The following is a 25,119-nucleotide window of genomic DNA, read 5'->3' as shown; positions in this document are numbered from 1 at the left end:
AAGTAAGACGATGTGGAGACACACAGGGAGAAGGCCGTGTCAGGAGAGAGCATTGGAGACAAGAAAACTCCTGGAACTGACCAGAAGCTAAGAAGGAGACATAAAGGGTTTTTCCTGGCACCTTACAGGGATCGTGGGCCCTGACAACAGGGGTCACTGCAGAATTCTGGCCCCCAGGGTGTGGGACAATACATTTCTCAAGTTTGTGGTTCTTTACCCTGCCAGGCCTAGAAAAGTAGTGCTGACTCTCAGGGAAAGAGGGCCCGTTTTGAATGATGTATGGCAGATGGCTGGCTGTTTACCAAAACCCTCCTCCCCTTTTCCGCCCACGAGTAGCCTTGCAGCCAGACACGGGATCATCTTGGCCAGCTTCCCTTGTGGTCAGGGTGGCCATGTATCTGACTTCTCCCGGTGGACATAAGTGACAGTGATGTGTGCCACTGCTGGGTCTGAGTTCTAAGATACCCAGCAGGACTCCTCCACTCCTCTTATTTTATTTATTTTATTTTATTTTATTTATTTATTTATTTATTTATTTATTTATTTATTTATTTGAGAGAGAGAGAGAGAGAGAGAATGAGCAGGAGCAGAGTGGGAGGGAATGTGAGGGGGAAAGAATCTCAAGCAGACTCTGCTGAGCATGGAGCCCGACCTGGTCTCCATTTCACGACCCTGAGATCATGACCTGAGCTGAAACCAAGAGTTGGAATGTTTAACCAACTGAGCCCCCTGATGCCCAAGACTCCTCCACTCTGGTCTCCTTTTTTTTTTTTTTTTTTTTTTAAGATTTTTTTTTTTTTCATTTATTTGACAGAGAGAGTGCACACACGCCAGGAGAGGGGCAGAGGGAGAGGGAGAAGCAGGGAGCCCGATGCGGGGCTGGATCCCAGGACCTTGAGATCAAGACCTGAGCTGAAGGCAGACGCTTAACCGACTGAGCCCTGCAGGTGCCCCCACTTGTCTCCTTTCTCACCAGATGCAAAGGCTTCATCCGTGCAGAAGAAAACCCTGCTAATGCCGTGGAAGAAGGCGTTGCAAAGGAGGAAAACTCTCAGTTGCCCTGGACCACTCACTTCAGGGGCAAGAGGCCACTCTAGTTTGTCTTTATTGGGAGCTTAGCTTTACCTCTACTGAATCCCTGGTTATTGAGCTGAGATGAGATGCAAGGCAGTGGGAATCCGGATCTTATTCCAGACTGGGAGCTAGAAGTAGCTCAGGGAACAGTGACCAAGAAAATAATCTCTTTTGGTCTCTTGGACTTTTTTTTTTTTTTTAAGTAGGCAAGTCCATTTACATAAAATATCCGGATTTTTTTTTTCTCTTGGGACTTTTTCAAGCCGAAGCCAAACTCTCAACAATCTAAAAGGGAGATGAAAGATAGTGAAACCAGCAGAGCGGCTGCTTCCGAAGGCATTCAGTTATCTCCGACCCAGGCAACGACGAGCTCGAGTCTCGAGATGTGCCACAAGGCACAGACTGACATTCAGGGCTTTCCTGTGGCCAAGTGAGGAATCGATCATCGAGGCCATGGGCTTGAGATGGCTGGGAGCCAAATTCGGATTCAAGGAGTGGCGGGATGGCAACGTTGGTTGACCATGTGATCTCACCAGATTTCTTTTACGAGAAGATGCAGTTACCTGGAGGTCTCAGAGGACTTGGAGAATCTGAACTCACTGTTTTCCCTACGTCCCTCCTCTCCTAGGGAAGGAAGCCAGCATTTTCCCTCATGCCTGACGTCTGCCTGTTGCTCAGCCAGTAACTAACCCCATCTGGGGCACGTGAATTGTTCTCACAGGAATATTTTACATTTATTTTTTATTTGGATTTGCTTTCCTGGTACTTTTTGCCTCTGCCAGCACTAGAGCCCATGGGCTTACGGAAAGCTTTTCACCCAGTCATGGTATGACACTGCCTCTTATTAAGGAATTCACTTCACAGCAAAAGTGGGGATGGCCTAAAGCCCACAGGATTCACTGGCTGCCTCATGGATCCTGCCCATGACCCAGGACAGTCGGCCTTAAACAACAGCAGGATGGCTCAGCATCACTGGGAGACAGACGCTTGCTCTCCTGTGGAAGCGATCCGTGCTCTGAGTCAGTGTCCCACTGTGATGTCTCTCTCTTCCCAAGACCCAGAGGTGGGGAGGTCTTGTTAATGGTGTCACAGTCGCCTTTCCTATCTAATACAGTAGAATTGATACCTGGCTTCATGACCACCCAGAGTTAAGACATCTGCCGGCCTTCTTGATCATTTCCCTCCCCACTTTCCAGCTCTCAATTGAATTGACTAGAAGTCTGCAACCCACTGAAGTTACTGGGCTTGGGTTTTTGGGTCCCCTTTTCTTAGGAATAGTGTTCTAAATAACGACATCAAAATAAAAAGCTTCTGCACCTTGAAGGAAACAATCAACAAAACTAAAAGACAACCTACAGAATGAGAGAAGATGTTTGCAAATGATATGTCCAATAAAGGAGTAGTATCCAAGATATATAAAGAACTTTACAACTCAACATCAAAAAACAAATAACCCAAATGAACAAATGGGAAGAAGACATGAACAGACATTTCTCCAAAGAAGACACACAGATGGTCAACAGACACATGAAAAGATGCTCAACATCACTCATCATCAGGGAAATGCAAATTAAAGCCACAATGAGATACCACCCCACATCTGTCAGAATGGCTAAGATTAAAAACATGAGAAATAGGGGCAGCCCGCGTGGCTCAGCGGTTTAGCACCGCCTTCAGTCCAGGGCCTGATCCTGGAGACCCAGGATCGAGTCCCACGTCGGGCTCCCTGCATGGAGCCTGCTTCTCCCTCTGCCTGTGTCTCTGCCTCTCTCTCTCTCTCTCTCTCTCTCTCTCTCTGTCTCTCATGAATAAATAAATAAAATCTTTAAAAAAAAACATGAGAAATAACTAGTTGGTGAGGATGTGGAGAGAACGGACTCTCTTGCATTGTCCGTGCGAATGCAAGCTGGTGCATGGGGAAATGGATGGAGGTTCCTCAAAAAATTAAACACAGAACTGCCCTGTGATCCAGTAAGTGCACCATGGGTTATCTACCCAAAGAATACAAAAACATTAATTCGGAAGGATATATGTACCCCGTGTTTATTGCAGCATCACTCACAACAGCCAAACTATGGGAGCAGCCCAAGCGTCCATCAACAGACGAAGAAGATATGGTGCATACATCTGTATATATTACTCTGCCATAAAAAAAGAATGAAATCTTGCCATTTGCAACAACATGGATGGAGCTAGAGTATAATACTACGGCAGTCAGAGAAAGACAAACACCATGACTTTACTAAGTGTGGAATTTAAGAAACAAAGGGGGAAACAGTGAGAGAGACAAACAAACAGACCCTTAACTACAGAAAACAAACTGACGTCACCAGAGGGAGGTGGGGGGATGGGCGAAATAGGTGAAGGATGAAGAGGACGCTTATCACGATGAGCACTGAGTAATGCGGAGAACTGTTGAGTCGCGATATCGCACATCTGAAACTCATATAACACAGTAGGTTCGCTACATTGCAATTAAAATTTTAAAAGACAATAAAATTTTGAAAAGTAATAAAAATAAAATTTAAAAAACAGAAAAGAAACAGTGTCTTAGATAAACTACAGTCTCAGAGAGCTTTTCTTATCAGTGTTCTCCGTGGAGGTATTTGCTGCAGGGCTGGCTTGGATCTCTGTTGCCTCCACCCAGCTATTGTCTGAAGTGTAGGCGTCCAAGGTAGATAGCGTCACACTAAGACTCTCACAAATCATCTTGTGGATAGAAAAAAAGAGAAAAAAAAAATACCCAAAGTTTCCTGCTCTCCTCCCAATGACGTTTTCCACGGAAGGAATGTTACTATGCTGCTGATCACACTCTTACCTTTCTGGGGTCCTGCAGCTTTGCAGAACATGGTCCTATTCAGCTCTCACTTGCCCTTCTACATGCTGGGACCTAAAGGGAAGAGGACAGGCCTGAAGGGCTGGGAGAGCTGGATGGAATTTCTGCTTTGCTGCTCAGTGGCTCTGACTGCCCCTCAAACATGTCGAAGGACGGGTACGGCAACGTCCACCCTTTGCTTTTAACGTTGGGATTGTGGTTACGCGTAGTAGGTGCTCATGAAATGCTGTGAGGTTGGGAGGGACTGTGAACCCTGATTCACAGGTGAGGAAATGAGATTCATCTAGGTGTGCGAGAGCGGTCCAAGGTCATAGGCCTGGAGCAGGATCTTCAGAATCCAAATCCAACTCCACTGCTTTTTTTCTAATCCACTAAATAGCAGAATTTTCTGAGATTTTAATAATAATAACAGCAGCATCGCCGGGGAAGCTAGCTCTCATTTACTGAACACGTGTCAGACACTAGACTAAGCAGGTTATAGGAACGAACCCATTTTACAGGTGGAAGAGCCTGGGATTCAGCAAGGGGAAGTTATTTGCCCAAAGACAAACGCAAGAGCAGAATCTGAGTTTTAAAGGAAAACTTGGTTCTCCCTGGTTGCAAAACCTATGTTCTTATCCCCCGACTTATAACTTCCTCAATAAATAAAATAGCCTTGGGATACGTTGCTAAGCGGCTAAGCTCAAAGGTATAACACAAATGTTTTCATCCTCTTAGGCAAGCTCTCCGTCAGTCACCACAGGCTCAGCCGGCTTTGGGAACATCCACGTGTCCTGATAAGGTCTTTTCTGTTCTATAGGAACGGCTGGCCTATCAGGGTCACGCTTCCCTAGGACTTTAGGACTCAGAGTCCTGAGCTTGATTAGGATCTCACAGGTCCTGTGGTCCTGTGAGGCGGCGAGCCACTTCCACTCTCTGGGCCTCCTTTTTCTCCTATTTAAAATAGGGGAAAAGTAAACCTAGAATATTTTGTTGTGCCAGAAAGCAAAGCGCTAAAAGCTCCTGGAGACCCATCGAAGCGCCACCCAGGAGCTGGCTCGAAGCATTCCCACGGGTCAAATCTGGGACAATTTGAACATCAAAATGAATAATGGTGATAAAGGATTGCTCTACATTAAATAAACATGTAATCCGAGGGTGTATAACGCTACCCTGATCAAAAAAAAAAAGAGGAAAGAAGAAAGAAGCTCTCTCCATGTGCTTGGAGAGTGCTCTACTCTATAGAAGACGGTCAGCTAATAAATGTGAAAGAAATTAGAAAATCATCACTTTGCAATCACCACAGTACTAGATCATTCGTGGATCTGAAAGCCATTGGTGAAAAATTGTTGGGGAATGGAATATTCACATAGTCTTAAAGTATCTCCCCGGAAATCACTTATTAATCACAAAAGAAGGGCCACCTGGGGGCTCAGCAGTTGAGCATCTGCCTTTGGCCCAGGGCGTGACCCTGGGGGGGGTCCCGGGATCGAGTCCTGCTTCGGGTTCCCTGCAGGGAGCCTGCTTCTCCCTCTGCCTGGGTCTCTGTCTCTCTCTGGGTCTCTCATGAATAAATAAATAAAATCTTTTTTAAAATTACAAAAGGGGGGGATCCTGGGTGGCTCAGTGGTTTAGCGCCTGCCTTCGGCCCAGGGCGTGATCCTGGAGACCTGGGATTGAGTCCCACATCGGGCTCCCTGCATGGAGCCTGCTTCTCCCTCTGCCTGTGTCTCTGCCTCTCTCTTCGTGTCTTTCATGAATAAATAAATAAAATCTTTTTAAAAATTACAAAAGAAAAAAACGTACCTTTATTGTGAAGACCATCTGGTGCACACAACTTGAACCAAGTTCTGTAAGAGAAACGCAGCTCGGTCCCGTGTGTCCCCTTTCTGACTCACACAGAACACTTCACTTCTGGCACCAGATGTGTGTGGGGTTTTCACACCAGAAATTCCGTGTACCACCAGTAGGGTATCCTACATTTTTTTTTTTTTAAAGGTTATTTATTTATTCATGAGAGAGTGAGACGTGGGACTCGATCCCAGGTCTCCAGGGCCAGGTCCCGGGCTGAAGGCAGCACTAAATCGCCGAGCCACCCAGGGATCGCGGGTATCCTACAGTTTAACTCGATTCTAACACTATCTCCCTGGAGCATTAGATCCCACAGGCTGGGGCTCAGTCCCACAAGACTGCTTCCGCCCTATTTCAGACGCCCCTCGCAGGTAGAAAGTTATGTCTGTCCAGGTTGGCCACAAACTGGAGGTCCCCACCACCCCATCCTCCGTTTCGGTCAACTTGCTAGCGCGCTGGAAGACCTGGAGGAAACACTTGCGCCGACCGTTTACGGGAGGCTGTGATGAAGGGTACAGATGGGCAAACAGGCGGAGACAGAGGCTGAGCCCTGGAAGGCCCTGGGCACAGGTGCACCTGTCACTGGGCGCGGGGTGCGGCGTCCTCCATGTGTGGAGGTGCTCCCCAACCTGGGAGCCCGCCGAGCCCCGCACTCCGGGGGGTTTAGGGGGGCTCCCTTATGCAAGCACCATCGATCATCAACTTCCCCGTCAGCCCCTCTGTCTCCTCGAGAGGATGAGAGGCGGGGCTGGAAGCGCCACACTCCTGACCGTGGCGTCGTCTTCAGATGACCAGCCCTCGTCCAAGAGCCACCCGGGGCCCCACCTGAAGGGGCATCCCTGGAACAAAAGACACTCCTGTCACCCGGGAAATCACGAGAGTTTCAGGAGCTGAGTGTCAGGCCCCGGGGTGAAGGACCAGATGCTGGATCTTCGAGGTCCTGCCACTTAGGAGATCACAAAGGGGCAGAGATCTATGTCCTATTATCTCATCCAAGTGACCGGCTTTAGCATCACCCACACTGACATTTATCTTCTGAGGTGCTGGTGCTAGAAAAACACGGCATCACCTGAATAACACTTTTGCCCAAAGATGTAAAACCTGATCAAACAATGGAGAGACACTAGAGAAGCCCAAATCGGGGGATGTTTTATAAAACAACTGTCCTAGACTCCAAAACTGCCAGTGACATGAAAGACACACACACACACACACACACACACACAAAGTGGGGAAAACTGTTCCAGGTGAATGGAGACCAACGAGACGTGACGATTTTAAATGCGTTCCGTGCTTCTGAAAGAAAACTAAAAAGCTATATGATCATCTCCTGATCATGCCATCAAGAGAAATTCAAACACGCGCTATCTTCGGGCATTATTTTATCAACCTTATATCTGTTGGGTGTGACAATGACATCATAATTGTGTAGAGAAGTGTTTTTGTTCTTAGGAGACGTGTGCTTAGGATTTCAGGGTGAAGCGTTTTCACAACAGCAGCTTAAATGGTTAAGGGAATAAGGGCGTGTGTGCGTGTGTGTGCGTGTACATACCTGCACACAGAGAGAAAGCAACGATGGCAAAGTTAGTGCACCTGTGTGAAGGGCGTGTGGGTGTTTATTGCTCAGTTCTTCCAACTTTTCTGTTTATTTGAATTTCTTAAAATATAAAGCTGATGGAAAAGTAGAGGCAAAATAATAACAATCTCTAAAAAACAATTTAACGAGATAGCCTTAGGCATGCTTCTGACACACAGTGGATGCCCAATGAAACACAGCTATTGGGGCCCCTGGAGGGCTCGGGGTGGAGCGTCTGCCTTCAGCTCAGGTTGTGACCCTGGAGTCCTGGGATCAAGTCCCACGTCGGGCTCCCTGCATGGAGCCTGCTTCTCCCTCTGCCTGGGCCTCTGCCTCTCACTGTGTGTCTCTCGTGAATAAATAAATAAAGTCTTTAAAAAAAAACCCGCAGGTGGTATTGGGGGTTAATAGGACCTAAGCTGAAATGACCCAACCTGCAAGGCATCCCCTCTTAGGCCTTCAGCAAACATGCGCTGGGCAGCGGCTCACACATGCGAGGGCTGTGCTAGGAGCTGGGGACGGAGGGAAGACAAAGACACCTTCTCTTCCGAAGAGGAGCTACCTGTAAGACGGCGAGGAGGACACGAGGGCGGTGACTACGGGGACAGATGTCAGTGCGGCCTGGCGGCGGCCGGGGGCAGCAGGTGCCCTGGGTCTCCGGGCGCGTCCACCCGATGGCCGGCGGCGCTGTGCTCCTGGCCAGAGGGCGCCCGGGCCCACCTGGGGGGTACTGGGGCTGGCAGGTGACACCCCGGGCCCTCGAGCCTTGCCCCCTTGCTCGGCCTCGCAGCCTCGGGGCGGCCTCTGCCCCTCGGACGCCCTGGAGGCCCTTCCTGGACGCTCCCCAGGCTCCTGCCGCACCCGGGCCCGGTGTGTCCGCAGCCCTGCCTCAGCGAGGGGGGAACGATTCCGTTTTGCGAAATTACCTGTTGCGTGTCCAGCGTTGTCCTTAGACTCCAAACTCCAAGAGGACAGAGCCTGCTTCTCCCACGGCCACGCCGCTCTCCGCGCCCGCGCGCGCCCAGCCCACACGGGGGTGACATACACGCTGTTGACCGAGCCACTGAATGAATGAATGAACGAATGAACGACTGAATGAAGAGTCCAGCGAATCTCCGTGCGTTCTCGGAGACGGGAGGGAAAGGGAACACACGTCTAAACCAGTCTTGGCAGCGCAGGCTCAACGGGAGCCCAGCGGCGCCCCACTGACCCCTCGCAGACCCCTGCGACGTGGGCATCACTCTCCGCCTTCTATGAACGGGGAGCCGAGGGCCACGTCCTGCCAAGCGACCCGCGAGCGCCAGGCTTGCCTCGGACGAGGTTCCACAGGCTTTGGCCACGTGGCTGGAAGCCAGAAGGACCACGACAGCCCGACGACCAAGCCCCTGAGGACAACACCTTTGCGCCGCCTTCGCATCACCTCCTTCGGCCTTTGAACGGGCCTGGCGGCTGGTGAGCGCCCGGGGGTGTCCGACGGGGCTCTTTGGATCGTCTAAGAAAGTGGGACCCCGGGTAAATTCTCCTTTTGTTTATTTATTTATTCATTTATTTGAGGGAGACTAAGTAAGTGAGAGACAGCAGAGCGGGGTGGAGGGGGGGGAAGCAGACGCCCCGCTGAGCAGGGACCCCTTGCGGGACTCGATCCCGGGACCCAGGGCCGCCCAACCGCTGAGCCCCCCAGGCCACCCCGTCCCCCTTTCTCTTTCAAACTCATTTGCGGTGGTTTGTTGTTGGTTTTGCCGCGTAGATGTTTTAAAACATTTAGCGGTCAAGTCTGTCAAAACTTTCTCTATGATTTGTTTTATAAACCATAGAACCAAAAAAGGAATCAATCATAGAGCTAATTTACTCACATTTTTCTTATAGTCTGCTTATTTATTGATTTTACCATTTATTTATTTATTTGTTTATTTGTTTATTTAATTATTTGACAGAGAGACAGAGCGCGAGCACAGGGAGCACAGAGGGGGAACAAGAAGCAGGCTCCCCACTGAGCAGAGATGGAGGGGGGGCTCCATCCCAGGACCCGGGACAGTTCAGTGTTTGTTTCATTGCTTACAAGGTAGGAAACCAGTTTTCTTTTTATTTTACTTTTTCTTTTTTTTAAGATTTTATTTATTTATGCATGAGAGACCCAGAGAGAGAGGCAGAGACACAGCGGAGGGAGAAGCAGGCTCCATGCCGGGAGCCCAACGCGGGACTCGATCCCAGGACCCTGGGGTCACTCCCTGGGCTGAAGGTGGCACTCAACCGCTGAGCCACCCCAGCTGCCCCAGTTTTCTTTTTCTCAAATGGCCTAGCTAATGACATCATCTCCATTGATTGATTAATCCAAAGGGCTTACTCCTGATGGGGCCCCACCATCCCCACCCGTATTCAGCTGCAAACAACACCGGCTCCTAAGAAAGGCTGCACTTACTCCTGAGGACGTCAGAAAGCCCCGAGGAGGGCCAGGGTCCGCCCCTGCCCCACAGGGGTCTCGGACAGGTCCTCACTGGGCACCTGGCTCTGAGTTCCAGGCTCGCTGATGGGGGCAAAGAGAGGGTCCAGAGTGATCTCCGCCACAGATAACTGCCCGTCTACAAGAGTCCTGAAGAAGTCTCGCCTTAAAAAAAAAAAAAGTAAATTAAAATAACACCAAGAAATGTTTTTTTTTTTTTCTTACATCTATGAGACAGGCGAATACTGAAAAGATTGATGTACTTGCTCATTGTTGGCAAAGATGTAGGGAAATAAGCTCCCCTAAGCTGGCTGCTAATGGGAGTGTAAATTGATTCCACTTTTTGGAGGGCAATTTGGCCACATTTATCAAATGTAAAATGCACATATTCTTGAACCCAGCTATTCCACTCGGAGGAATTCTCAAAAGTAGAGGAGATAAAGATATTCACTGAAGTGTTCATCATTGACAAAAAACCCCTGGAAACAACCCAAATGTCCATCAATCAAAAGTCAGATAAATGGCAAGATGATGTCGAAATAGTTAGGGGTGTTAAAAAAAGCAAAGCCGCGTGCCCAGAATAGAGTCAATCATGCCAGGCCATGTCACCAGCTGGGGCTTAGTACCCACCCGGTGCAGTCTGACCCCCCCAGACACAGTCCTGACTGGTCTCCGGGAATCTTCTGGTCAGCACCAGCAAGGGGGTCGGACACGTGGCCGGACACCCTCATGCCCCCGAGGAAATGAAGTAACCCACCTAACAAGGCCCTTTGTCCCCCAAAGGAAGTTGGCCTCACCCCAAATAATCTTTTTTTCTGTTCATGATTTCCTAGCCCTGCCTTTAAAAACCTTTCCCTTGGGGATCCCTGGGGGGCTCAGAGGTTGAGCATTTGCCTTCAGCCCAGGCCGTGACCCCAGGCCGGGGTCTTGGGATCGAGTCCCGCATTGGGCTCCTGCGTGGAGCCTGCTTCTCCTCTGCCTGTGTCTCTCTCTGTGTGTCTCATGAATGAATGAATGAATGAATGAATGAATGAATAAATAAATAAATAAAATATTTTTTTAAAAAACCTTTCCCTTTCTGTAGCTCGTCAGGGCTCCCCCGGATGCTGGATGGGATGTTGCCCAACTCACGAGCCGATTCATAAAGCTAATTAGATCTTCAAAATGTACTTGGTCGAACTCCTAGTTCTCAACAGGGCTGTGAATTCTGGCCCCCCCTTCCCGGCGGTGTGACATTGTGCGAACTGCTTCGCCCCCCTGTATCTCAGTTTTCTCATCCGTACAGATGGAGCGACCGCAGACTCTCCTCACGGTCTTGTCGTGAGAGTTACATGAGATAAGACTCATAAAGCGCCTACAACCGTGTGTGGCACGTAGTGAGCACCCCCAAATACGAGCTATTATACCCGTAACGTATGTTTGGGTGAAAATTTTGAAGGATTGCAGAGCATCCGTTCAGTGATACGGGGCGGGGTGCTATCTGTGGGGGTCACCGGACTCTGCGGGGGACTGTTTCAGAACGCTGTTAAGTCACGGAGAAGTGATGTGATATAAGGTGTCCTTGTCCACGGAAATACAAGTTGATCTTGTCCTGTAAATATGCAATTTAGGAGATGACTCCAAACACCGCTTTATTGCCCTAAAGATAATAACCAACTTTACATCTAATAGCAAATTTATATGTCGATCTAGACCCAGACGTATCTGATTCTCCTTTGAACTGGTTTTAGTTTATTTCTGGTTCTTTCATTAATTATTGAGTTAAATACAATCTTTGATAAGTGTTTGTTTTATATTTGTATGAGAGTCACAATATTGCCTTTTAAAAAAATTATAACAGTATTTCTAGTCTGATCGTCTCCTCATTATAAGGATACACGTCTTTATATTTTTAGAGAAAGCCTAGAAGGATGAACACAAAAATGTTTGTGAAGAATATCTTGGGGGCGCCTGGCTCGACTGGCCCGTGGAGCGCACCACTCTTGACCTCAGGGTTGTGTGTTTGAGCCCCACGTTGGATTACTTAAAAATAAAACCTTGACAGAAAAAGAGAATATCATGGGCAGCGGTAGGTAAATAACGTTTCAGTTGACTTTGAGCCTCTTCTTCATACGTTTCTATACTGTCCCAACGTCTTCAAGCTGAATATCTGTTTTATGGCAGGTTAAAAACAAAACAAAACCATTCTCCTTTTAAAAAGACAAAACATGGGGTGCCCAGTGGATCAGCAGTTTAGCGTCTGCCTTCAGCCCAGGGCGTGACCCCCGGGTCCTGGGATCGAGTCCCGCATCGGGCTCCCTGCGAGGAGCCTGCTTCTCCCTCTGCCTGTGTCTCTGCCTCTCCCTCTGGGTCTCTCGTGAATAAGTAAAATCTTACAAAAATAATAAAATAAAAGGACAAAACAGAAAATCCTCCTGCTGGAATGATTCGGGATGCGAGGAGAGTTATGAGAGGTCAAGTGTGAGTGGCTTCCTCACCCTGTAGGGCTTTGCGGTCGGTAAGGAAACTCTTGGGAAGCAGAGAGGCCAGCGCAATTCCCAGCAGACCCGTTTTCTTGAGATAGGGCCTCGGATCCAGGGCGCTCTGGAGAGGCAACGTGTCAAGGTCTGCCCTGTGCTGGGCGGAGGGTGGTCAGGCCGGAGGTCGGGGCCTCGGTGCTGGCTCCTCGAGCTTCTTTGATCGTGAGCTGGTCAATTAATTGAGCCTCAAGCCACAGCCGACAGCGATCAGCCCTGGGAGGGACGCTGTTTCCCTCCTACCACTGATGGGAAAACCAGCCCAGGGAGAGGAGGGGAGCAGCAAGGCCTCGGAGCAAGTCAGGGATGGTTCCAGCACTGGGAACTGTTCCCGAGGCGCGGCCCCATGAGCTTCTCCTCTACCCTGAGCCTCAGGTGCCAGCCCACGAAGACCAGCCCACGAGAACTGGGGGTAGCACCGCCCCACCTGGGGGCCAGACCGGGGGAGGGAGGCTACTCGGATGACACCTGCAGGCCTTCAGTGATGAACCGCCGCCGTCGCAGAGCCGCCTGCCGCAGCGGTCGAGGGAAAACTGGCTGCACTTTTTTTGTTTGAAGGGGAACAGCGTTAGGAGACTTGTTTCGGGAAGAGAGATGGAGATCCCTGTTGAAATGGAGGCTTTGGGATAACAAGGCAGCGCAAAGAAAAGCCTGGGCCCCCGTGGGTCTGGAGTATTGTGACCCTGGAGCTGGCCCCGCTCTCCCTGGGGGGGCAGGGGCGGCCCGGCCAGGCAGTGGGTCTGGCATCCAGTCCTAAGTTCCTCTTTATTATGAGCGGTGTTCCCCAGCCTGGAGGCCGCAGGTTGCACAATTTTGCCATTTCGATGAGCTACCTACACTATATACTTACTATTTTTCTGTAAGTCTACTCATTTTTAATGACAAGGACATTTCTACCGCTTCGGCAATGGGGAATTAACATCATTTCCATAAAAATAAATACAAGGAAAACGGAACAGTGTGACTGAGCCCTAGCTAGGCGCTGCTGCCCGCTGCCTCCCCGGTAGAGAGGGGGACGGCGCCCGTCGAGAGCTTCTGCAGGATGTTGCATGCGACGTGAGGCTTTCCTGAAAGTAATCAGAAAATAGATGAACTATCTCACAATGTGCTTCCGTTATTTTTTTTTCCAACTAATTTATTAATTTGAGAGAGAGCGAATGCCCGTGCGCGCAAGCGGAGGCCGGGGACAGGGACAGGGAAGCTGGCGCGGACTCCCTGCGGCCCGTGTGCGTCCCCCCCTCCCCGAGCTCACGGAGCTTCGGCTTATGGCCTTCGTGTGCAACTGCCTTCGCTCGACCCGCCAAAGTCTGGCAAACGCTGCGGGCAGGGCCCCGCCATCCGGCCAGCGCAACCCCCCCCTCCGGCAAAGCTCCTCCACCCAGCAGCCTGCGTCTTAGGCAAAGAAGAACAGAGGGAACCGCAGCGGAAACAGCCGCAGAACAGCCACCTGGCCGCAGAAAAGAGCCACCGAGGCTGGTCTGGTGGAGATGGAAGTGCTCTCTGGATTCTCAGAAACGTCAAGGAAGTAAAACTGAGGGATGCCCAGGGCGGGGGGCTCAGTGGTGCAGCATCTGCCTTGGGCTCCAGGCGTGACCCCGGGGTCCTGGGATCGAGTCCCACCTCGGGCTCCCCGCAGGGAGCCTGCTTCTCCCTCTGCCTGTGCCTCTGCCTCTCTCTGGGTCGCTCCTGAATGAATAAATAAAATATTTTTAAAAAGAAAAGAAAAGAAATAGATCCAGTGGCAGTGTTGACAATCAGGTAGAGTGAGGTAGGGAAACAGGACCGTAGCTTCACCTGTATCGTCTGAGGTTGTAGTACTAGTAATGATGATGATACACTTCTATATTACTTGGGTTATTAAACATTTACTTTAAATGACAGTCACGGGCCGAATTGCATCCCAGTCCCAATTCAGATGCTGAACGTCCTAATCTCAGCACCCTAGAATAGGGCTGTGTTTGGAGATCAGGTCTGGAGGACGTTATTAAGGTAATGAGGTCATCGGGAAGGACTCTAATCCAACATGACTAGTGTCCTTACAGGCAGAGGACATTTGGGACAGAGACACACAGGGGGGACACGTGAAGGCACAGGGAGGAGACGGCCGTCTATGAGCCTAGGAGAGAGGCCTCAGAAGAAGCCGACCCCCCGACACCTTGATCTCGGACTTCCGGCCTCCAGAATTGTAAGAAAACAAATTTCTGCTGTGCAAGCCGCCCAGTCTGTGATATTCGTCATGGGCAGCTGTTCATGACAAAAATATTCAGTGACACTTGTTGAGGATGGTAAGGCAGGCTTTATTCTGGGCGATGGTGTTCGGTGTGGGGCCTGCGATGGGATTTTACAGGGGGGCAGAGACGGGCTCAGCTCCAAGCACAGCATGGGCTGGTGGGAATCTGTAGGGGCGAGAGGTACGGGGTCAGGGGATGGAAAAGCACTGAGAGGAAGCATCAGGCGTGGAGGGTCCTGGCTACGCTGACCTAACGGGATTTTGACCGAAGACAGGCCCGGTATTCGGACATTGCTTGACGAATGGTGGAGGATGAGGACCCTGATCAGACAGTGAGGGTCATCAGGCATCAGACTTGGGGGCTCCTGCTAAAATAACCGAGCACGGTTCTTGCTAAGACTGGATTTTATATGGTAATGCACAGACGGGTCTAGGAGAAGTTTTAGGGGCTGAAGTTTGCTCAAGCCAAGAACTTTTGTCACAAGGACCAAGGTAACTTCCAGACTTCGGGAGCTCCTAGCCCCATGGAGAGGCTGCTAACCGTGTAAGCTCACTGTGGCATCAGGAAACTGGAAGACGTGCTACAAATGCAGAAGCAGGGACCGCAGAACCCCCGTGGGAGGACCCTCCTGGGTCTGCCGCTTTCAGAGGGGAAGTGGCTTTTAAGTGGGGCCCTGAACGAGGAGCAGTAGAGAGAACTGGGGCGGGTTGTTGGGGTGGGGAGTGGGAAAGATGGGGCCTGTTCCTGGAGGAGCCACGTAGGCAGGAAGACAGGGCGGTGAAGGGGCGGTGAAGGTCTGCTCCGGGTCAGCTTAAAACAGGGGAGTCACACAGTTCATGAGACCAAGGGCTGGAAAGCGATGGCCCAAGCGCCTTTCAGGTCCACAGAAATGTTTTGTTTGACTCATTTTTAAAAAATTAACTATTCTAATAGTTAACAAATGATAAAAATTAATTTGAGTAATTTAATAACAATAGGTTTTGAGTTCATATATTTATAATAATGAATATTACATTAATTTTATACGAGCGGATGAAATAAGATCTCTTATAATTATGTCAGTATGTCTCTATGTAAATTACGCATATTAAGAAGTTGCAAGACCTCATAAAACATCAGAGTTCTTGAAAAGCTTTTTTTGTTTTTTTTTTTTGTTTTTTTTTTTTGAAAAGCTTTTAATAAGCGTTGTGGGTTGAGCTGTGTTCCCACACAAGGAAGGCTGAAGTCCTAGTCTGGGGTACCTGCGAATTTGACCTTATTTGGAAACAGTCTTTGCAGATGCTACTAAGACGAGGTCATGCTCTTGCCACCGAGAGGCCCTTAATCCAACAGGAACCGTGTCCTTATAAGAAGAGAAAGAAAAGGGACACCGAGAGCCCGGAGGGAGAACAGCATGTGGCTGATGACGGGCCAGAGTGGAAGGTGAGGCTCCAAGCCAAGGAGCAGCCAGGAAGGCTCAACCCACTGTCAGAGGGTGTGGCCTGTCAACATCTTGATTTCGGGTTTCTAATGCCCAGAACCGTGGGCGAACACATTCCTGTGGGTTTAGACTCCTCGGTTTGTGGCACTTTGTTAGGGCAGCTGTAGGAACATCCGCGGAAGCATGTGCCCTCCTGGCAGGGGTTGGCTGGATCCCCTCGGTGCCATCACTCCCTCCTCCACAGGTGCAGACCCTGCAGCAAGTTTAGGGCACAGATGGGGTCCCCCCAATGCACGCAATGGCGGGGTGTAGAAAAACTCTGTTCTTAGACATGTCACCCTCTACCTCACGGGGGGCGTGCGGTGGCAGTCCCCACCAGGCTCCGTGTGTTTTACATCATTGCCACGAGTCAGGACCTTGGCGGGGGGCTTTTCCCTTTCTTTAAGGTCTCATTTATTTGGGAATGAGAGTGAGCGAGCGCCAGAGAGGGTGCGACCGAGTGGGGGGCAGAGGGAGGGGAGAGGCAGGCTCCCCGCTGCGCAGGCCCCGACCCCCACCAGCTGAAGGACCCCCAGGCCCTGCCGGGGGCCTGATGGGCTGGATCGTGTAAGGCGCCCACACCTCAGGACCCCCTACCCGCAGGGGAGAACTGCGACCCGGGAAGCCTCCAGGCCACGCGGAGAGCCACCATCGCGTGGGGCCTGCGTGGCCCGGGCCGAGCTGTCCTCCTGACCCCCTCTGACAGGCCTGTGACTCACGCCCAACACGGCCGAACCCCCTGCGAGGGGAGTGGGCACCACGGCCCTGCGACCACCCGGCGCGTCTGGCTGCTCTGAAGGTTTATGCGTATTTGCAGGGGGCGGGTGGGCACAGCAGAGGGAGCACGGGCTCACGTGCCCAGGGACCCGGGTTCTGGTCTAGGCTGAGCCTCAGTTTCCCCCTCTGTGAAATGTGGGGATTCTGCTGGCCCATCTTGAGGCCTCCCTTCTTGCACCAGGAGCCTCGGGGAGGAGTTCGCAGTCACCAGTGCCACTGCCAAGGCCTCAGCAAATGACGGAGCAGGGTCTTAACCCAAGCTGCACGACTGCGGGAGCACCCCCACTTCCTCCGAGTTCCGAAAGGAGAGGGACTAGAGCAGAGCCGGGCACAAACCGCTGCAAACCCGACCCTGTGAGCAACACAAGGGGGCCCTCGAGGCCCGGAGCGGCTGGAGCTGGCCTGGTGTGAGCCTGTTACTCCCTCTGCTGGAGCGTGTCCGAAACGCTCGGTCGGCGGCCTCTTCCAGACGCCCGCGTAGACTAGGAATTGTAGGAATCGGGAGGCAGGACACGGTGTCCCCAAGAGATGTGACAGCCAGTGACCCGCTGTTGTCCTAAAGCAAAGGTGGCTCGAAGGCGGCATCCCGTCGTGCAGCCCGCCGCCCTGTTCATTCACGGATGAGGCAGGTTGTTTGTTGTTTCTGTGTTTACACCCGGTACCCACCTGCGTCAGGTGCAAACGGAATCCAGCAGAAACGGTACCTTCCGTCCTCGGCGCCGGGTGACGCAGGCCAGACGCTGACCCTGTAAAGGCAGAAGCAGATGGAGGCGGGATTTCCTCGGCCACGCTCCCTCTGCTTTGCCTCCGCTCCGATGTCTCGGTGGGAAGAGTCTCCTGCACCGGGAAGAACGGGAGATGAACACCGTTAAGCTGAACAATTCATTAAAGTGACGTCATCTGCTCTCAAACTTGCGTCACAGACCCTGTGCCTGGGCCCCTAGCGTGACCAGGCCGTCACCTGCGCTGGGCCGCCGCAGGAAGGGGCCTCCCCGTTGCCCCAGAAGCCAGAGGCAGCGCCCCACGTCCGCAGGGGCTGCCCCCACCAGCGACCGACACGCAGGCCACCGAAGGGCGGGTCACGGTGCCCAGGGATTTTCGGGGCGTTTCTAACCTTCCCAACAGCCCAGCAAGCCAGGGGCCCTCACACCCGCCTTACAGCGTGGCCACGGAGGCTCGGGGCTGAGGAAGCTCGCCCACCCGGGCCCCCGAGCTCACGGGCACCGCGGGATCCCCGTCTCGGGGACGCACCAGGAGCCCAGGTGTGGCTTCCGGCCGCGTCCCCACCGCCTGCTCATCAGCTAAGTCGCGGATCCCTGTGCTTCTCTTCTGCACGCGGAGGCTCGGCTGCGAGGGTGTCGGGGGCCCTCGTCTGAGCAAACAGGAAGGGGCCCCAAAGGGCTCCCGTGGGTGAGGGGGCCGAGTCCAAGTGCGAGCCCCGGTCACTGAAGAGCGGGTCCCGGTGGTGAACGCCCTGCCAATGGGCAGGTGTCGCCCCTGCGAGGGGCCGCCCGGCTCTCAGTGGGGGACGCAGAACTTCGAGCCTCCCACTCCCTCATCTGCAGACTTGGAGGTCCGACACACAGGGCGCCCACAAAGGCCCCAAACCACCGGCTGCACGTGAGGAGGGGGCTGGCAGGGGTGGAGCCCAGCCACCCAGGGGTGGACCTCAGAGTACGACAAGGGGCCTTAAATACAGGTGGGCTCCCTCCCGTCTCCGCCCCGTCCCGACGTGTGTGGGGTGGCGCAGCGGGTACAGGAGAGGGAAGGCCCGCCAGGCTGCCCGGGACCCAGTTCCCTCTGGCCGGGGAGCCTGCAGAGCCCACTTCCCGTCCTCCCCTCCTTCCTCTCCCCCAGTTGTCCTTATTATGGGCAGAAACCCTTCCCTCGGCTGAGCGCCCTGCCAGCAGGGACAGTTGTGCTGCTGCTGCTGTTCCCTTCTTTCCCGGGTTATATGGAGCAGCGGCGGGAGCAGTACTGGCCCTGGAGGTAGCACCGGCCCTCGGGGGGCTGGGGGCGCACCCGCCACCGGCTTGCCTCGTGGTCTCCGCACCACGATTTCCTCATTCTGGAGGCAGGGAAATGAGGAATTAGAGACTCTCTGGAACTCATCCGAGGACACGCGACGCCTCAGCGCAGGTCCTTCTGCACCTGCCGGCTGGGAGATGCTGTGAGATGCTCCCCGCGGCTTCCGGGCCTCGCTGTGTGCACAGCGGATGGTACAGGGGCCTCCTTCCTCCAGCAGGACTTTCGGCGGGGAAGGGTTCGTTGTAAGCATCCCTCTTGCTTTCTCCATTCCTGGGTAGATGAGGAACTGCTCACCTGGTAAATTTGTGCTCACCTGGGCATTGTTCTCCTTCCTACTGGGAGGAAGCTGCCTCTGGGGCTCTGCTCCCCTTAGCGGTCCTGTTCTGGGGTTCACGGTTAGGGGTGCACTTCAGCCACCAGCCCTGAAAGCTGCTTCTCCAACCTGGTCTAGTGTCACAGGTAGGAAGTCGCTTCCCGATTTGGGGGACGGGCGCAACGCTCTGGCACCTGCTTCACGTCTATGGGGCAGAGATGAAGGAAGGCTAGAAGGATCGGGCATTTGTGGAATGCTTCCCATATTCCAGATCCTGAGCCTGATGCTTTCAGTTACACTTTCTCAGAAGATCTAAACAACGATTGCGTTGGGATATACTTATTATTCCATTAGGTAGTTGAGGCTCAGAGAAGTTAAGGACTATGACTAAGATCCCAGAACCAATAAAATGTTTGCTAGAAATGGAGCTGAAGTCACGGTGCCCCTCAAAACCAGTCTTTCATTGCGAAGGTGTTCGACTCCCTGCCTCCCTCGCTCGCTCAGCAGGTGCACAATGAAGTCTCGCCCCCGTGGAAGACAACCCTCCACGGTTGTGCTTCCGCACAGCCTGTGACTACAGGCACTGACCGTCGTTTGCCCCACACTATTTTTTCGACTTTTCAACTATGTTTGTTTAGCAAACAGCCCTCGATGATACAGTTTCCCTCCAGAGCAAAGGACAGAAATGCTCACTCTCCGCCATGAAGGATCTGGTTTCCCTAAGCGCGGAGTTCCTTTACTGTGACACACTGTGTGTCCACACAGCCAAGGACGGATGCAAAAGTGCTGATGTTCAGGCTGCACGCAGTGTTGTGGGCAATACGGTCCTTTGTCTCTGACCCAGGGGTTTCACGTCTTCTGCTTCCATCCAGGAAACTGCGTTAGGCCCCAAAGCAAAAACAAAAACTAAAAAAACAACAACAAAAGGAAACCGTGTTAGGCCACATTTTTAGCTTGCAACTGGGGTAAAATCCCAGTTCTTGACAGCACCTGCCAAATTCGAGCCATGGTGACAGTCACCACCAGTCTGATACACTTGTGTCACATCGCACGTGCTTTTAACTTACATTATTTCAACAAAATGTAAAGGTCAGCGAAGAAATAAAGAAAATTTAAAATACCAGTCTGTCTCTGATTAAAGAGGTAAATCTGGGGGATCCCTGGGTGGCTCAGCGGTTTAGCGCCTGCCTTTGGCCCAGGGCGCGATCCTGGAGACCCGGGATCGAATCCCACGTCAGGCTTCTGGTGCATGGAGCCTGCTTCTCCCTCCTCCTGTGTCTCTGCCTCTTTCTCTCTATGTCTATCATGAATAAATAAATAAATCTTTAAAAAAAAAAAGAGGTAAATCTGTTATTTTTTAGTAGAGCTCACAGCATGGTCACTTAGCCACAGAGTGTGAGTCTGAAGTTCAAAGATGCAGGTTTTCTCCGGTAACCCGGCTCCCACTCTAAACCACCCGCCTCTTCAGGTGGTCAGCCAGAGCCACGGCTATCAGATCTGACGCTAGAGGAAAACTAAGAGAGGGTAAGTCAGTCTCTAGTGCGGAGCTTTCCTGGGAAATTTCAAGCATACTTTTCACCTTATGTAAGTTCGTTGTTGTTGACTCTAGAAGTCACGCCCTAATAAAGCTGTGACGTCCGAGGATTATATTTTGGGGCGACTGGTATAAGGTGGATGGGTATGTTGGAAGGGGAGCTATTTTAATGGTCACAACATTTCTTTTACCATTGAGTAGAACACATACTTATCCTTACATTTATGCATCATTTTCTTTTTTTGTATTATGAATTTGCATCTACTCCTTTCTCCTACCCAGAAACTAACGAGTCTTATGTACTTGATTTTTACTTCTCTGTCAACCTGCTAAATTTTGAAGTTTATCAATTGTTATTGATCGATGTAGTAGTATTTTTTTATTATTCGCTTGTTTTTACTTAACTGAATTATGTATCACTAGAGAGCAACCAACTACACTTAAAAATACATTAAATTCTGGGTCTCAGTGGTTGACCATCTGTCTCTAGCTCAGGGGTGACCCCGGATCCTGGGATCAAGTCCCACATTGGGCTCCCTACCGGGAGCCTGCTTCTCCCTCTGCCAGTGTCTCTGCCTCTTTCTGTGTGTCTCTCATGAATAAATAAATTTTAAAAATCTTAAAAAAATACATTAGGTTCTCTAATTAGGTAGCACACATACACAGTAATAAAATTCAGAGTATAAATTGTGTTGGTTTTGCTGTATCTTCAATATTACCCAGGAGTTGGAATACCAATATTTTAATATCTGGCTATGGTTTATAGTGGCAGCTCCAAAACCACTAGACAAAAAAGGGTAAGTGTGTGTGTGTGGGGAACCTATTATCCGAGATATAACTATGAACAAAAACCCTAAAATAAATGAGCAAAATTAACCAATAAAATTAAGCCTTTAAGACCAACAAGGAGATGAACTAATTTGGTTTAAATAAACACAATAGACAGATCTGAAAATAACTTCAGATTTTTAGCCTTTGGAAAAAAAGAATAGGAAAACATCTATTTTTACAAAAGAAATTATGAAAATATAAATAGGTTGAGATGCAACAAGAACGAGTAGACACGACAAAGCACCAGTGCCCGGAGTGCCCCACTCATCTCCCCAGGAACGGCTGAGCCCTCATACGTTTCTCTTCCAGCTGACTGCTAGCCCGTGTCATCTATGCCTCACCCCGGGAGGACGACCTCGTTGCTGCCCTCCAATCTGGGACTGAGGAGTCCAGGTGTGAGCGGGTTGGTGGGGCAGGTTCCATCCTTCCCCATCCGAAGCCCCTGCAATGTGGTCTCGCTCTCGTGTTTTCCTTTGCCAAGGGTACAATGGGACAGAGCATATTGGTAAGTCCAATGGCCAAATGGGTACCTGGGGGGCTGCCAGCCTCCGCTTCCTATAGGCACGCCCAAGCTCCACTGGTGATCCCGTGGAGCCCCCGTCCCTCGCCCCTAGGAAGGGATATCACCCCCCCACGGAGGGAGAGGGAGGGATGAGCCTCTTTCCAGAGCATTGTTCTTTCCTAAAACCTGACTTCCCTCTCAACTCTCCATTTTTCCCACTGATGAGGGGTGATGGTTTGTCTGTGGGGAGAGAGGATGGGAATGGAGAAGAGGTGGAGAGTAGCAGGGTGGAGGTAGGGGTTGGCAGGAGGGCTGGTTTCCCAAACAATGGCTCCTCAAATGTCCTCCTGGGAGAGAGCTAGTTCCAACCACCGGCAGTGGGCTCCTTATGGACGTTTCGGTTTTCAGAGCTGGGCTTCAGCAGCAGTTTCAGGACAACAGGAAAAACCCCTCTCGATGTGCATTTACACACATATACATATTCGTGCCCCTTTCATAGTTGAACAAGTCTTGGCAGACTGTTTGCTTTTCTCCCTCGTTTTTTTTTTTCATTTGAAGTATTTCTTAGAGGCTGTTCCATATCAGGACACACATGTGTGCTTCAGTCTTTAATTGCTGCACACTCTCCACGGTGTGGGTAGGTTAAAATGTATTACAACAGCTCTTTGGTGAGAGTTGGTCTCTAGTCTTTTACAAGCAGCGCTGCACTCGCTATTTCGTCTATACGTCTCTTTTCACATAAGCAGCAGCCTTAAAAAAAAATTAACTAGGGGATCCCTGGGTGCCTCAGCGGTTTAGCGTCGCCTACAGCCCAGGGCGTGACCCCGGGGTCCCGGGATCGAGTCCCGCGTCGGGCTCCCTGCATGGAGCCTGCTTCTCCCTCTGCCTGTGCCTCTGCCTCTCTCTGTGTCTCTCATGAATAAATAAATAAAATTGTAAAAAAAATTAACTAGAAACCCTGATAGGCATCCAATGGACAGTTCTAATTATGTTGCAATTGGTCACACACAATCTCTCCTCTGAAAATTCTGTGACTTATTACAAGCATCGACCATTTCTACAGTCCTCAACACTTGCTGAGCGTGGACTAGGCACGCTGCATTCACGGCAACGCTTGTCGATGCTGCATCCGGTGCAGTGTCTTCACATAGACTGAAGCGACAATCAGGGATTGGCGCTTAAGCTGCTACAAGAGGAAATAAGGGATAAAGAATACAACGGTGCTTCGGGGATGGGGGCTCCGGAGTCACATGTGCCTGAATTCCCAGCACTGCCAAGTTTTATGTATTTTACAAAGTCTTTGACTTACGTGACACCCAGTTTTCTCATTCATAAAATGACTGTGCGGGGATGTTGCAGAGATTAAATAAGAAAATATACATGATTCTTAGGTCAGTTCCTCTTTCACACTGAGTGTGCAAGAAGCATTAGCTAGTCACGAAGGTCTTCAACCCAAGGGGACAAGTGGATATAGTGAAACGTTCTGGCCAGACCTAAGCTCACAGCTGGACAAGTGATGCCAAATGGTTCACAGCTTCCTTCTTTCCTTTGCAAATTTCTTGATTTCAGAGATGTTGAATCATGAGCACAAAGTATGCTTATTGGAATTAAAGAATACAGGAAGGGCAGCTCTGGTGGCCCAGCGGTTCAGTGCCGCCTTCAGCCCAGGGCGTGATCCTGGAGACCCGGGATCGAGTCCCACGTCGGGCTCCCGGTGCATGGAGCCTGCTTCTCCCTCTGCCTGTGCCTCTGCCTGTGTCTCTCTCTGTGTCTCTCATGAATAAATAAATAAATAAATAAATAAATAAATAAATAAATAAATAAAATCTTAAAAAAAATAAAAATAAAGAATACAGGAATAGAAGCATAGACCTCCAGGGCCAGAAGGGATTTCAACATAACCTTATATCGGATTATCACCTAATAGCCATTCCCACGTATTAAAAACGCGTATGTCAAGCGCTTTGTGTATATCACCTCATTTAACGCTCACAAGGACCCACGGGTGATAGGTATCATCATCCTCATTTTGCAGAAAAGACTGCGGATCTGGGAAATCAAGGGACGTGCCCAGCCGTGGGTCATCAGTAAGTGGAAGATCAGGGATTCGCAGCCGGGTCTTTCTGAAAATGAGACATGTGTGAACTGCCATACGGTTTTCCAAGGAAGTGTCCCGTCGCCGAGGCAAAGCCAGCTTCTGAAAGCTCCTCCTGCCGAGAGCCTGAGCTTCCTTTGGGTAAACTGAGGCAGGGCCGTCTTACCTGAGCCACCGGAAGCACCGAGCCTGGGGCCCACGATGCTTTCGTGGGGACCCGCAGAAATGTCTTCAGTGCTTTGAAAGTCAGGAAGGAAAGATGAATTTCCAGGTTAAAGAAAGTGTCGTGCGGTGTGACATTAAAACATCCCTCTCCACGCCAACGTAGCTGTAAAACGCTAACAATAGGAACACAGAAGTACAGTAACAGGCGATCCCCGTAACCGTCTCCGCAGGCACAGGCGGGCGTTGGGGTCCCCCGAGGGCCGCCCGCCGCCGGCTGCGCAGGGCCTTCCGGGAGGGTGGCAGGCCGGAGGCGCCGGGGTGCTGGGGTGCTCGGGCCCCGCGTCCCAGGGCCCCTCGGAGGGCAGAGGCGACCCACAACGGGAAGCGCCACGTTCCGGCTGCTGGATCCCGGGCCCCCGGCTCGATCGACGCGAGCCTCAGTTTCGCCATCGGTACAATGGGGCCAAGAGCCTCCTGCGGCTGCGGGACGGGGACGTCGCGCCCTCGGGCCCCGCTGCGGGCGGGCGCAGCAGACTGTGCCCGGCGTGGGGCGCGCGGCGCGGGCGTGTCCGGCAGGCGGGGGCGGGGGCGGGGGCGGGGGCGGGGGCCGGGGCGGGGGCCGGGGCCGGAGCGCCGGGAGCCGCGGGGTCCACCGAGCGCCGAGCCCGGCCCGCCCCGCCCCGCCCCGCCCCCAGCAGGTGCCGCGCGCGCCTGCGCAGGAGCGCCCCTGGGAAGCGGGCGCCGGCCGCTGCGCCTGCGCACAAGCGCCGCCCTCCGCCCCTCCAGGCGCCGCCGCCCGCGGGGCGGGTCTCGGCGGCCGCGCGGCGAGTCCCGAGGGCCGCGGCGGGGAAGGGGCGTGGCCAGCAGGCCGGGCCGGCCGCCGTCTTCCGGGCCCCGCCGGCTGCGCGCGCA

The 25,119-nt window shown here is 51.8% G+C and overlaps 1 protein-coding gene across 29 annotated transcripts in view; it reads right to left on the bottom strand.

Moving 5' to 3' along the window:
* Positions 1–25,119, bottom strand: part of LOC112650436 (uncharacterized) — a 30,701-nt gene that overhangs the window by 4,521 nt on the left and 1,061 nt on the right. For 2 of the 29 annotated variants that reach the window (XM_035696933.2, XM_035696930.2), the window contains exons 1-3: positions 18,762–19,074; positions 17,406–17,576; positions 8,243–8,379 (exon numbers count right to left, since the gene is read on the bottom strand). In XM_035696933.2, coding sequence (XP_035552826.1) covers positions 8,243–8,379; positions 17,406–17,576; positions 18,762–19,035 — 582 coding nt within the window. In that variant the 5' untranslated portion in view covers positions 19,036–19,074. The other 27 variants (XR_004803623.2, XR_004803624.2, XR_007414181.1 and 24 more) reach the window with 26 other exon arrangements.

This window comes from Canis lupus, chromosome 11, assembly GCF_003254725.2.
Source record: "Canis lupus dingo isolate Sandy chromosome 11, ASM325472v2, whole genome shotgun sequence".
NCBI classification, from domain to species: Eukaryota; Metazoa; Chordata; class Mammalia; order Carnivora; family Canidae; genus Canis; species Canis lupus.
The sequence above is the reverse complement of the archived record's forward strand: the minus strand, read 5'-3'. Positions and strand labels throughout refer to the sequence as shown.